The sequence below is a fragment of the Salminus brasiliensis genome, chromosome 17 (assembly GCF_030463535.1).
Source record: "Salminus brasiliensis chromosome 17, fSalBra1.hap2, whole genome shotgun sequence".
Classification (NCBI taxonomy): domain Eukaryota; kingdom Metazoa; phylum Chordata; class Actinopteri; order Characiformes; family Bryconidae; genus Salminus; species Salminus brasiliensis.
In genome coordinates this window covers 31,218,699-31,233,205 of record NC_132894.1, presented here as the reverse complement: position 1 = coordinate 31,233,205, position 14,507 = coordinate 31,218,699, and the positions used below count along the sequence as shown (strand labels likewise).

The 14,507-nt window shown below is 43.9% G+C and overlaps 1 protein-coding gene across 2 annotated transcripts in view; it reads left to right on the top strand.

The window, feature by feature from the left end:
• Positions 1-14,507, top strand: part of sptbn1 (spectrin, beta, non-erythrocytic 1) — an 89,250-nt gene that overhangs the window by 36,510 nt on the left and 38,233 nt on the right. Inside the window, exon 1 of one of the 2 annotated variants that reach the window (XM_072660403.1) lies at positions 7,828-8,288. The exons of the other annotated variant lie outside the window; for it this stretch is intronic. Within the exon in view, the coding sequence (XP_072516504.1) occupies positions 8,180-8,288 (109 nt within the window). The 5' untranslated portion in view covers positions 7,828-8,179. Of the gene's footprint in view, positions 1-7,827; positions 8,289-14,507 lie in introns of those variants that run through there. 2 annotated transcript variants of the gene reach the window in all.

The following is a 14,507-nucleotide window of genomic DNA, read 5'->3' as shown; positions in this document are numbered from 1 at the left end:
GCGATGAGAAGAGCCAACACTATGACATCTAGCCTCCACTGCCTCTTTCCTCAGTGCTCCACAATTACGGGGTTGCCAGAGTGAGGGAAAACGGACTGTCATATGGTGGCTGAGCCCCTTTGCAAAAATTCCCCAAGGGCAATCTAACTCCAAACACAGTGTTTTAGATTGAGGCACAGTTCAGGAATGATCCTCAGATCTCATACTAGTGCATAGAACTGACTAAGGATCAGCTCAGTGGATTAGTAGAAAGTAAATAAGATAAACATACCCTGAATTCTACTATATACACCATATGTCCAAATGTTTGTGGACACTTCGAATTAATACGTTCAGCTATTTTTAAGTTGTATCCATTGCTGACACAGATGTGCAAATGCACACACACACACAGCTTGTCTAGTCCCTGTAAAGAAGTCATGCCAACAAAATAGGACTCTCTGGAGGAGATAAACATGAACCTATTGGCACCATGCAGCCTAATGCCAGGCGTGGGCTAGAGGGGTATAAAGCCCCCCAGCATTGAGCTGTGGAGCAGTGGAAGAGCTGTGTTCTCTGAAATGATAGATGGTGCTCCATCCAGTACTTTTGGGATGAGTTGGGGGGTTGGAAATGTGGTGGGGTGGTGATCATCATCCAGCATCCTGACTTCACTAACCTCAACTAAATGCAATCAAATCCTCACAGCAGTGCTCCTCCAAAATCTAGTAGATTTTTCCTTCACTGTCTTTCCCCTTGACAGTAGAGACAGTAACTCCAAAAAAAGCAGGGTAAACTATTTTTAATACCCTAGATTTCAGAAGAAACAGTGAATGAACAGGTGTTCCAATACTTTTGTCCAAATACTTTTTCTCAAATATCAAAAAACATGGCATTGTTTTGTAGCCCAAAAATGTACTTTTCTAACCCAAAGCAAGAACCTAAATGTAAAATTTGACTCAAAAGCCTGTGCTCCAAATCAAGGAGGTTTTGGGGGGTGTTTTAGACGCTGGCTCCCCTTATGGACATAGAGAAAATAGCCATGAATTCCCTGTTCCTTTCTTGTGGCTTCCTTCCCGGTGTTCGTCGGCCAGATGCTAGTAAAACTTTGCTATGGTTATGCTAGCATGCCTGTCCCATAACATCATGCGCATACACCCGTTCACCCTCTCTCGCTCCTCAGACCGGCTTTCCTAGTCCGACAGCTGCCACATCTTGGATTCGCTATACTAAAATCAGCACAACTGACGAGCTAAGGGCCAAAGACATGTCGCCGTGACATAGCATCGGCATGAGCTGCTCTCATAGGAATTGTGTGGATTCATGAGGACGTTCTGTTTGAGATCACATTGCAACATCATGTGTTTTGTGTTGCAGGAGACTGCTTTATATGCCAACTGAAGGGGCTATTGTCTCTGTCTAGGCCTTAACAACCCCCACGGATACGCATATTTACCCCACAAAGAGGAAATACGTCTCTCCTCTTTCTTTTACTCTTGCTTCGAGACTTTAAATGATGTTTGGTTTGTTATCATAGTGTCCACATACACCGATCAGCCATAACATTAGCCCCACTCACAGTGGCATCTGTCAAGGGGGGGTTATTAGACGCAAGTAAACAGTCAGGTCTTGGAGATGTTGATGGTGTTAAAAGTGGGAAAAATGGGCAGCACAGGCTAGGAGACTGGGACAGAGCATCTCCAAAACATGGGACAGGTCTTGTGAGGTGTTCCCTGTATGCAGTGGTCAGTACCTACCAAAAGGGGTCCAAGAAAAGACAACCGGTGAACTGGCAGCAAGGTCATGGGTACCTAAGGCTCATGAAAGTTGAAGTTCAATCTTGATATGAGGATCAGGAGCGTGTCTGAGTCCTAAGGGTTGAGAAGGTTGTTCTTAGGTGTTTTTTAATGCTATTAATGGGATTCAGTGAGATCACCAAGATGCTGTGTGGCCAAACCTTTGAGAGCTTTATACAATGTTTTATAAGCTACATGGAATTTAACAGCCAACCAGTGAAGGGATGAGAGAACGGTCAAAGTCTCTAGGTCTGGCTCCAAGTGATCCAGTGGATCAAGGCACTGACACTGTGATCCAAGGATCGCTGGTCCGAATCACAGTCACACTGCTTGCCATCAGCAGCCGGAGTCAGAAAGTGCACAATTGGCCTTGCTCTCTCAGGGGTAGGTTCATGGCACTTTCTCACCACTTCCACCCCAAATCACTGCTAGTGTGATATCGGTCAGCACAGGCACTATTAGCTGTAATATCAGATCTGAGGAGTCATGCTTTACTCCGAGCACGCTGACTGCCTAGCCTAGCAGTCAGTTGCTAGTAATACGGGGTGTTCACATACACAGGGATTGGGTAATTGACTTTTTTAAATTGGGTAGGCCATTCCTGGCTCTGGTGAGCAATCTAGCTGCTGTATTCTAAACCGGTTGGAGCTCATTTAATGGTTTACATGAGCTTCCAGCCAGGAGGGTGTGACAGTCATCCAGCCTTGAGGTTGTAAATGCATGCACCAACTTCTTAGCATCTTTTAGAGAAGTTTGTCGATAATACATAGTTGGAAGAAGGTCATTTTGGCTATATTTCAATATTTACACTCTCTTTTATTTCCAAAAGGTGAGGGACGCTTAGGCCTCTATGATGTGGACCTTTTAAAATCTATTTTCGATTTTTAGATGCCAGTAAATCCTCTTATGATACCTAATTTTTCTTATTTGAAAGAGACGTTGGTGGAAAATTACTTTTTCCAAATGCTGTCTGGCCAGAAACCCTGCTAGTTGTTTCCTTAATCTGATTCCATGCAGGTTCTCCGTGTTTGCATTTCAGGCTTATTCAATTCAAGGTACCGCTTCGCAGCAGCGGGTGACTAACTCATCGTCCAGGAAGCGTCCCCTCCCTCCACCCCTCAAAGTGAAAGGAGTGCAGAGGAAAAGTAAGAGGAGTCGTTCCACGGCTACGAGTCAGATACGCTCCTGATAGAAAACAGAAGTGCATATGGAGGTCAGAAAAGAGCAGCCATGCCTGTAGGGGTGTGGAGACCACGTGGGTGCCTTGTGACTGCCCAGTGACACAACCGCAACTGTTTCTCCATAATATCCTTCTCAAAGCCACCCGGCCGGCCCCAGGCCCCGTACCAGCCCTGTGGCTCGAATCCCACGGCCCATAAACCCGGCTGCATAGTTAAATATTGTGTTATGGGAAAATGAATGGTCATGGGGCTCATTCGGCTGCGCCACATTTTATTTCTGGTCCTCGCTCCCTGCACCACGAGGCCTTTCTAATGAAAGGAGTGGATGAGGCTCATTCTGGCTGCTCTGTGTGGGAAAAGGGATAGTATTAGAAAAGTCCTATATGATCCCACACATGGAAATAATTAATTGAATTCCTGATTGGACGACAAAGTGTACTGTTGCGCAAAACTTTCATATTTTGAAGGGCTGCTTTAGCTAGGATAACAGCGAGTGCGAGTGACAGCACTAGGGGTGAGCCCAGGTACTCGAGTACTCCAGTCGAGGTGCTGGTTTATCAGCCAATGAGGAGAAAATGATATGTGTGTAGAAGGCTGTTGTCCTCGTCAGCATCCAGAACATCAGTTAGCAGTGTTAGCTCATGAAATCATCTGATGAGGCAGCCTGTTGTTCATCTGACACAAAAATCTAGTGTGTTTTGGAAAAATAGAACATATTTTATTACGTATTTATACGGCAAAAGTTTGTTTTTTGCTTTTTAAGCCATGCGCTTAACATTTGTGCTTTGTTTCCTGCAAAATTCAGTGGTCAGGAGTGATCATTTCCATTATTTAAAGGGGAATTTCATTCAAGTACTTTCTTGATTTTAGTTTTTTGATTTCTTTAGCCAGCTAACACCAGTGTTATCCACCTAAAAGCTTGCTAACAGCATTATTAACTGAAAATCCGGTCATTAAGGATGCTTGAATATCCAAACTAGTCCATGTTTCTACTTTGTACCCATTCTCACTAATTATACTTATAATTTTATACACTTAAAATTTGTGATTACCTTAAACTTAACCTAAACCTTAATTTCATTTTTTTCTAGAATTTCCACATAATATAATGGCTAAGATGTAAATAAGGCCACGGTTCACTGTAGAGAAATTCACCAGCTGAGTTGATGGGAACTTGCGATGGGGGGTTACGATGTCTACAGTTAAAATGTGGTAATTTCGGGGGTTGTAGCAGTATTCCACGGTATGAAAATGGATGGTTATCATATCGTGTACATTTGCTTAATAGTAGCACTGGAACAAAATCCAGCTAAACCGAGAATCCCCCCAATTTCTTACTATTTTCAGAGTTTTTAAAAAAAAAAGCAATCAATCAGTCAGTCGAAATATGGAGTCGAAAGAGCTCCGCCTTATGTACATCAACCTTTTTCATTTTAAATCCACATACATCTGCTTCCATTAATACATTGTTTCAAGCTTTAATTATAGTAAAGCTTTTGTTCAACCAAAAATACCTACCAAAAGAGCTTCGAGAAAGGACAACCGATGGACCGGCGACAGGGTCATGGGTGCCTAAGGCTCATTGATGTGATCTATGGAGGTCCCACCCCTCAACTTACAGGGCTTAAAGGATCTGCTTCTAACGTCTTGGTGCCAGATACCACAGGATGCCTTCAGAGGTCTTGTAGAGTTCATCCCTCGAATGGTCTGATCTGTTGTGAAGGCACAAAGGGGACCTACTCAATAAAAGGAAGATGAGGCTAATGTTAAGGTTCATGGGTGTATAGGTGTTTATCGGAACCCTTTAAAAGTTTAAAGAAGTCAGTAGGTTCAATTAGAGCTGGGTAATATGACGATATTTTATCGTATCGTGATAAATTTTGTTATGGTGATAACAATATGTTTTTCTAAGCATATGGAGGAGACTGTTAGTGCTTAATCAACACGGATCAGCTGCAGGTTTCATTACTAACAGTGTGATTAGACTGGTTTAATTAGATGAAGTGCAGCAGATGTTGAATAAAATCACTCTGTTCAGTACGGGAGAGGATCTGAATGGTAGTTTAGCTGAATCTGTTGTTCATTTTTTTTTCATGGTGATAAATATTGTGTATCACGAAAAGGTTTTTTAATATCGTGATATAGTATTTTTTACCAAATCGCCCAGCTCTAGGTTCAGTAGTTCTTCATACCCCTAGATATTGGCTTCCATAAATATATAGTTCTTTATGGAACTAAAAATGGTTCTTCAATGGCTTTATTCAAAGAACCCTGTGTAGCACCTTTATTTTTAAGAATGTAATGGCTGGGCAGGAGATCTTAGAGGTATTCATGCCCAGTTCTAGCATATAAATGATGTTCTTCGTAATTCGTTCCACATGTACCTTTTGGTCGCCCATTTCCAGCCGTGCTTTAAATTTTGATCAGACTCTTCCTCCAGTGTTTCAGTGTGAGATTAAAAAATGTTTCATTGCTTTTAATATCCTCCTAAAATACGGCCCAGAATAGATCTCTGCAAATATCTCATCAGCCATTTTTTTTCCACAACCTCTTTTCTCTGTCCACCCATATGAATCGAAGAGTGATCCTGCTCTGTGTCCCGGTAGGGGATGGAGGGCTGACAGGATGCTTATGCAGACATTTATCATCAGCTCATTAATCACGAGGATAGTTTCCCTCTGCGATGTCCCCCAGTGAGAGGAGTTGAGCCCCATCACCGAAGGCCTGGCTTGTGCTCTCAGAGGCACTCTAGCACTAAAGAGAGTTGGGTATTATTCCAGTGAAGAGCTAAAGTATTTACTTACTTGGAGCACCAGGGAACTCCATACGCCCCATGGTGTCTGAGGTCTGAGGGAGGGGCTGTTTCCTAATATCTCAAATAGGGCCTCAAAAATGGTGCACATCCGTATGGTCACCATTTAGCTGCTAAGATTTTAGAGCAATGAACTGGATTATACTGGAATTACTGCAATTACTAAGCACCCAAAACACTAATGTGTAAATTGTTGCTGTCATACAAAAACCTTGTTTTTTTACTCTAGCAGTTGTTCTTTACATCATCTGATGAATGGACCAATAGAAATGCTCCTTTTTTTGCACGAGTGCATAGTATTTTATTGAAAATGCCAATAGTCATAGTCCTTAAGTAATGCCATGGCCATAGAACCCAGGTCTGCAAGTTTGGACCTTGAATCTAGTTTCAAGTCCTGGATTTTGTTCTCACAGAAAGTTAAGGAACAGAGAAAGGAAGTTAAGTTAAGTGTAATTGATTTGCCACGTAGTGTTAGGCCTACCAGGGTTTACAGGAATGTGCAGGAATGGAAAGTCCAGATTTTTCAGACCTCGGCCATAGAAGAACCACTTTTGGTCTCTGAAGCATGTCTACAAAAAAGATGTGGGAGTGTGAAGAACCTTTAAATTGGTATACAACTGTACGTCAAGTCAAGGCCAGTCTCTTTTACAAGCAGTACACCACCAGAAAAGCAGTTCTTCTGCAAGTGGCATGTGGTTAAGAAAGTGGCCATTGTCGTTCCTTAGCAAGTAGAGCTATTGCTCAACGAATCATGCATTTATGGTCATGAAAAACAGCAGGATACCACAACAACCACTTACTGGACCACAATAACACACCTATTCTTGTGTTCTATGGCCTGAATCTGATTCTAAATTAGTATATCATTCCAAAATCTCCAAAAAATGATAAACTATCTCATATACAATGTCCTACAGCTTATGAAGGTCCACAATGCTCCAGGTAATTAAATACCCAATGCTTTATTAGAATAATACCCATTTGTCTTTAGTGCTAAAGCTCCTCTGAGAGCCCTACCTGGACCTTTGGTGATGTGGCTCCACTCCTGCACTTATTTCCTATCACTACTTCAGAAATTCCCTAAAATACTGTGATTTAACTGGATCATTTTGGGGTCAAAGAGTTGTACCATTAATTCCCAAAGGGTTGTCCAGCCTGGTCTCATTTAGGACTGTCTGATTCTTTTTAAATGGCCGATCAAGCATCATCATTGACCACTCTCTCTAACACTAAGATGCCTTTGGGAAACAGAACCCAGAACAGTTTGGTGATTTCCCTACTCAAACACACCTGATTCAACTCGACAGTTACTCCCTAGGTTTAGCAGATGTATTTGAGCAGGGAAATCAGATTCCAGACTCTGGAATTAGACACCTCTGTGCTATAGGAAAAGGCAAGCTGTGGGGGTTGGGGTGCTGGATGACGGGGCCACTAAAGCAGGATGTTTGCAAACGAGCTTTTAGACAGGACGTCGGTTACTTGGACATCCCAAAAAGGGCATTTAGCACTTCTCATTGCATCATATTTCTGTCTTTCTTGGCCCTCAACAACAATGCAGGGAAGCCAGACGGCATCCTGTTCAGCCTGCACCCCCGTCTTCTTTGGACGTTTGGTACATTCCTCCTCCACCTCCTCCTCCTCCTTCTCTCCACCCTCTGCCTGCCTCATGGTAATGAGCTGGTGATATCATCGCTACACACACGCCAATGGCTGGGTCTGGGTTGAAAGTACAACCCAAGCGTTCTCCTCCCATCCCATGAGAAAGGTGTGCTGCGTGGGACAGAAACCCTTTCATTGCCCGTTTAATGTTTCTCCACTCTCCCACTCCAAGCCCCTCTTCGGCAGGCTTGTGTAGGCCAAGGGGCTAAAACATTCCCCAGCGTTCTCTCGCCCCACCTCCACCCCCTTGTTCGCCCTGCTGTCTGAGTGAGTAAAAGCTTTCGGGTGAAAGAGTGCCCTCCCCTCTCCGGCGCTTGCGACAGAGAAGGGGTGTGGGTGTGTGTGCGTTTTAGGGGAGGGGGTAGAGGCCACTTTTGAATGGCCAGGGAGGGAAGACAGAAGAACAATCGGGGGAGAAGCAGCATGCTCACCCACCCTCCCCTGCTTCTGTATACCTATACCGCCACATTACTGCCTGTTCCTTCAGCGCTGGACTAGGGCCGAACCCTAACGGACTGGCTCCTTGCTTCTCCTCTGGATAGCTTTTCCTCAAACTCGTGTTGGAAAGAGAAGGAAAGAGGGAGGGACTGGAGTGTGAAGGAGAAAAGAAAGCACAGCAGACCTCTCCTTCCCTTCCCGTCCCTTCCCTTTCCTTCCCTCCGTTTTTCTTGCCCAGTGTTGTTCTTTCCTGCGGCTTTCCTTGGGACGTTTTTGCAGGGATTTGGATCTACTTTCCCTCCGAGTAAGGGAGCATGGATACGGAATGGGGCTCTGGGGGGGACCTCTATCAGGGGGCTGGCTACCCCGCCCAGATGCCCTTCAACTACAACCAGCTGGATGGACGTTTCAAACAGCTGCAAGGTAAGGCAATGTCTCCAGGTGGAGCTTCCCATTGTTTACAGCCATTGCCAGGCCAGACTGCAGCAGATCCTGAGGCTCCTTGGGTGAACTTGGTCTTGCTGCAGTTCTTGTACCTCCTGGGTTAAGAGGAGGGACTGAAAATAAGCAAGTCTGGCTTTTTCTTTTGCCAGTTGTTCCATGTTGTTCAGTGCCTGTACTTGGCCCACGTGGACTTGCTGCAGTTCTTGCACCTCCTGGGTCAAGAGGAGAAACCAAAAGCAAGGGAGCAACTCTGGCTTTTTAATTTGCCATGTTTTTCCCATGTAGTCTTAGAAAGGGTGGACTGTATGAGGAGGTGATGGATGCAGCGTGTCTGCTGCTGCCACTTTTGCTGGAACCATCCAGGAGAGGATGCGTTTCAGACTGGATTAGTAAGAAAGGATTTGGAGCAACAACATAAAGGCGAATAATTACTGTATGTGTGTGTGTGTTTGTGTGTGTGTGTGTGTGAAAGGCCGCTTTTCATTACAAACATTCCGTGACTGTGTTTGGCTCCCCCTCCCCAAAGTACTAGTGGCGCCCAGTGCTGATGGGCTAAGTCAATAAAAGGGCCGCTCAGGCTGAATGGCCCATCATACACAACAATGGCAAGCCAAGGAAAGTGGGAGTGGTTGTTTTGTTCTTGTCTTTGCGATTGTGGCGTGCTCCCCGGTGCCAATGTTCTTGGGCATATTTGGACATATTTGAGCAAACGCAGTGTCTCGCTGTACCTTTGAACGACAACCTTTTCAGCTTGATGCAGGCAAAACAAAAGAGCCGCTGTAGAGTCCTTTTGTTGTCATGAAGTAATGAAGTTAAGGGCCCGGTCCTGATGGGCTACTCTTGATTCTTACTTTCAGTCAGAATGATTTTCCTAAATCAAAAGCAGTGATATTTTTATAATATGACAGTAACTGGATGGTTAGTTCTCAGATGATTTGATTCATAGCAGCCCGGATGGGATTGATCAGTGGGAGTGCTCTAGGCAATCCTACCACACTCAGCAATTTCATGGTTTTATGCTATTACATTGCTTTGTCCTTGCTGTAGCTTTCACCCATGCCAAGGTCTTTGCAGAACCTGAATCTCGTATTGTTTTTACATCATACTAATCCTTATTGCTCCATTATGGTTATGTAAAAAATGTCCATGAGTTAGCAATTTATGGTAAATATACCATGGGCTAAAATCCTTTCTTTCAAAACCTTGTACATTAAAGTTTAGAAAGCTTTCGGTGCAATTTTCAAGCGATACAATCCTGATTTGTGTGGCCTAGCAGCTTGTTTCCAAACTGAATTTTTGTGCTTTACGCAATACCATGTAATAACAAACTCATATGTCATTAACATCTAGTTTTGAGGTCACTATACTAGAAAGATTGAGAATCTGAGACCCCATTTACACTTGGTGACTTCATGCGTCTTAATTTCTAACTGGATAAGGCCAATTATAACTGCATAAGGCCAATCTGAATAATAAAAAACACAAGTGTAAACTAACTCATTTACCCCAGATACAAATCCGATCCCTCAAACCACTTCAGGAGGTGGTCTGAGACGCAGTTGAGCCGAATTATAGCAATGTAAATGCTATCTGCCTCTCAATGAGCGAGTTTGCATATTCTGTCCCACACAGCAATCAGATTTCAGTCTAACTACCCAGTGTAAACACATGCATGTGGCTAAAATCTCATCAGGATACAGCCCAGATGCTAATCACGTAGCTTGACCAGGTGTAAACCAGGTGTCAGAGTTCTTTAAAATACCACCATCTATCACTGGCTAGGAAAGTGCTGGCCACCTTCTCACTCACTGGCTTAATCAGTAAGCCATCCCGATATCCTCACCCTTCACCATAAAGCAGTTAACAGCAGGGAACGTGAAGAAGAGGACTTGACCTTTCATCTGCGGCCTAAATGAGTCATGACAAAAACTCTGATTGGCCTCCAATAAAAGCATTTTGCAGTATTGAGTAGCCTGCTTGAAGCGGCCATAAAATTCATACTCCTGTTCCTTCTGGCTGTAACCAAGCGAGCCGATTAATGAATCAGGCGAAAGCTATGTATTTGCTCCTTCTTGAATGACACCTCAGTCATATTCAGTTGCCGTATTACCAGGGGAAATGCTTCACGGTCGTGACACAGTGATGGCACTGAGACGAGCATCCAGGCTAAACTGATATGTAGAGTGCGGCTTCAACAGAAGAGGCGATACTGTCCATGCTAGCTTGTTTTCCAGACTTTCTGGCCAGTATAAATCAGCCAAGACAAATGGCTGGACTTGGAACGCATCTGCTTCTATTGTCAAGGCCTAGAGACTAACCAGAGCAGCCCAGACAAATTTTGCTGTGCACTGCTGGCCTATAGCTCAAAGTTCACTGTGAGGGAACATCCTGATGTTGAACATCTTGAAGAGAGTAGCGACCTGAAAACCTGTGTTTTAAGGGTGCTAGGAAACGGGCGAAACAGCTTCACGCCGAGGGCTGTTGTGTATGAATCGATGTAGCGCATTGTAGCTACTGAAGTGCACTTGAATGAGGCTGCTTTAACACTTTAACGACCCACATGATGCTGAAGGTCTGACCAGTCTTGGACATGGCTAGATGCCACCACTGCCGAGCGAAGGCTGTGAAGGCTGGTCCAAGAGCAGGCCAGGAAGGAGCGTGCAGGATCTAGGCTGAAGCGCCGCTTTTGTCTTTCACACACAGCCTTGCCAAGTCGCTTCTCTCACAGTCTGGCCCTCTCAATGACCTTCTGTTGGGCTGCTGGCAGAGCCGTGGCCGCTGAGAATGAGACACGGTGCCTCAGAAGGCCCTGATGGGCCCGGTGGATCCAGGCAGTCCAGATGTGTGTCTGTGTACACTCTACAAAGGTGCTTCCAATGTTTTTTTGAGCAATTCACCATCTTTTGGTCCATGAAGAAGCATATTTCAGGTTTGAAGGTGCTCAACCATTTAAAAGGTTCTTCACACTCAAACATGACTCTTTTTGGACCCCAAAAGTGGGTCTTCTATGGCATGATGACTCAAATAACCCTTTGTAGCGCCTTTATTTGTGCAGATTTCCTGAGTGTGAAGCAGAATATCATCACTATCACAAGAAAAAACGCTCCTTAAACATGAGAAATGGTAGGTTTCTTAGCATGTCAGTGACAGTAAAGGCCCACTCAGACTGCTTGTTAAGCTCCAGGTCTTTAAGTTGCCCAAAAGCCACACAGTCACCATCAACGTGGAGAGAAAGGCTGTAATATGCTGCTAAAAAGGGCTGAAAGCTGCAGAAGACTTTTCACGCTTTGCTGCTCTGAAGAGATCAGAGGAGAACAGTTCATTCTTTTAATGCGCAGCTCAGTGAGAGCGACACACCGAAGCCCTCCACCGCTCTCTTTATCCCCACCCAGGGCAGACACAGAGCACTGACAGCTGCAGGTCTCCGGCACAGCACGACTCCACGGCTCTGCTGCCACTGCACGTCCTCCTCTAAAGCAGCCCTGATTCAGAGTGGCTTCCACACTCGTTTTAATGTCTCTCTATCTCTCTCACACTCTTCCCAGTTGGTTGTTTTCTCTCTTTTAGGACTCGTCTACACAGATCCGGATCTTGTGTAAAGGTAGCTCTTTCCATTTTTTTTTCAGCAGCTTTTCTGAAAATCTCTCCGTCCACACAAGAACAACTCTAAACGCTGTATATAATAATGTGTCATAAAATTTCACGCCAAATGCCTTGGGAAGGACACTGCGATCTTGCATAATGCCCCAAATAAAGAGCGCAAAGACTATTTCCCAACAACACAAAGATTTCAGGCAGAAGCATCCAGAATCCGAAAATCTCACGCAGGTTTAGAAGCTGGTAGCACACCCACACACTCGCAATCAGGCAATGATGTGGAGTTTTTCTAGCTTCGCCATTGAGGTTGGAATTGAGTTGACACCCCGCTTAGGAGAGCTGAGCACAGAACATTCGGAACATGGTGTAACGACCCGGCCGTTATGTCAGTGCTTTTAGAAAAGCTGTGTTTTTCCCATCCGAACAAAAACCTGGGAAATTTACTTGCGAGAAAATTTTCTGTTATCAGTGACTCAGCTCAGAATTCTCAGAATTCGTGTGGACAGGAGGCTGGAGGAAGATATCTGGAAACACACACACACATATATATATATATATATATATATATATATATATAAATGAAGTACAATTAATAATAACAGTAATAAACATAATAATGATTGAAAAGTGCATTTTCTGTAAGAAACACAGCATAGCTGCGCAGTTTAAGTGGTTCCCACTTCCGGACAGTTGCTAGACTGTTTCTACATGGTCACAAGGGTGAAACAAGGGTGTTTTGCTAGGTGGTTGCTGTGGTATCCCAGGTGGTTGCTAATCTGCACATCATGACATAAAAACACTTGTAAATTTAAAAAGGTGCTTGAGGAGATGTGAGGAGGAGTGTCAAGAAGCATTATAAGGTTCCTAACCTATTTAAAGGTCGTTCAAACTCACAGGGTTCCATAAACGTTTGTGAAAGAGATTTCCAACCACCTGGGCTACCACAGCAACCACCATGCAAGCTCAATACTACTTTACTGTTTATACCTCACACATCAACTTAAAATGTGAGCAAATGCATTTTATGACACCTTTAAGAGGAAGGAAAATGTCATTAATGTCGTAATCATAAGTCATTGAGGGACAAAATACTAGAAATAAGAATAGGGGTTAAGGGGTTAAAGTTTAGGGGGTGTGGATATAGCCAGTAAATAGGAAAATAATAACCTGCTGTTTTGGGATCAGCTCAAACGATCAGGCTGTATCATGACAAACCAGCACCTGACGCATAGATGTCTTGGTTTGCTAGCTTGCTTTATCCTCACTATGTGGTCCAGTCCACAAACTTGCTGCTGACCTTGTGACCTCTTGTGGTTCTTCTCACAGAGCTGCTAAACCGTTGCTGTGTGTCAGTGGTGGAAAAGCTTTGCAAACAGATTTGATCAATGGGCTTAATTAGTTACAGCTGAACATGCAGTAGCACATCGTAAACCTGAAACCTGGCTTTCAGCATTGTTTCCCCGCCAGGCGGAGCGTTCCTTCTGAGGCACGTCATCCGTCCCTCATTCATTCTTTCAGAGGGCAATGCAACAGTCTGCAGTCTGCACAACAACAGTCTGACCATTTTAAATATGCTATGCCGGGGAGGTACCCACTCATGTGGCCTGTAGCGCGGATTCCAGTCACTGGCGAAGCTTCTCTGTGGTGAAGATGTTAGTGTACCCAGGCTCTTTAGCTGCTTATGCAGATGTAAACACACTGGGAAGCGCAACCCTACGAAGCGTACACAAGAGCAGCACACAACAAAAACACGAGCAGGCCGGAATGTTTAATCAGAGCCTGTATTATTTCCGTTTGGAGACGGGTTTCGAGATTTGTTATGTTATTCCAGGAGGGAAAAGTTGGAAAGATCAACCCGTGCACTCTGGACGTGGGGTCGTGATCTCAGCGGCCTTCCCCGCAGCTTTAAACACGCAGGAAGTCTGAGAAATTCAACTCGGCTGAGCCCCACGCCACAGGATGCTGCTACATCAGAGAGAGAGAGAGAGAGAGAGAGAGAGAGAGAGAGAGAGAGAGAGAGAGAGAGAGGAAGCCACCCCTGGACTCCTGTAATGATTGACAGGTCCAGAGATGGATCCCTCTGATTACTTTGGTATTTAGGCAGGGCTGTTAGTATGTGAAGGGTTGTGCAGTATAAATAAAGCTCTTGCTGTTATATATTAAATTGGTCATTCTGTTATACGCAATATTTAGGTTATAAATTAAAGGGCCCATATCCTTTAAAACTGAATAAAATGTATTTTTATATACATAAAAAAAGCTTAATATAGTATAAAAGTTACATGTTCCAAAAATAGTATATGTATTATATATGTATATATGTAATATACTATATAATATGTTATTTATTATTAATATATATATAAATTTTTTTTATATATATATATATATCCGCCGCATATTCAGACTGCAGTTCTCCGCTCTGATGTTATAAGGAGTGTTTCAGCCTGGACTGCTTTTAGAACCATACACAATGCAGGCCAGCCAATCAGAACATACATTTATTGCATATCAGTCTTAAAGGTACAGTAACACAAATAGCCTGTTTTAATTCTAAGGGATATGGAAGGCTTTGAAAATAGTGAAAATCCACTCTGGATA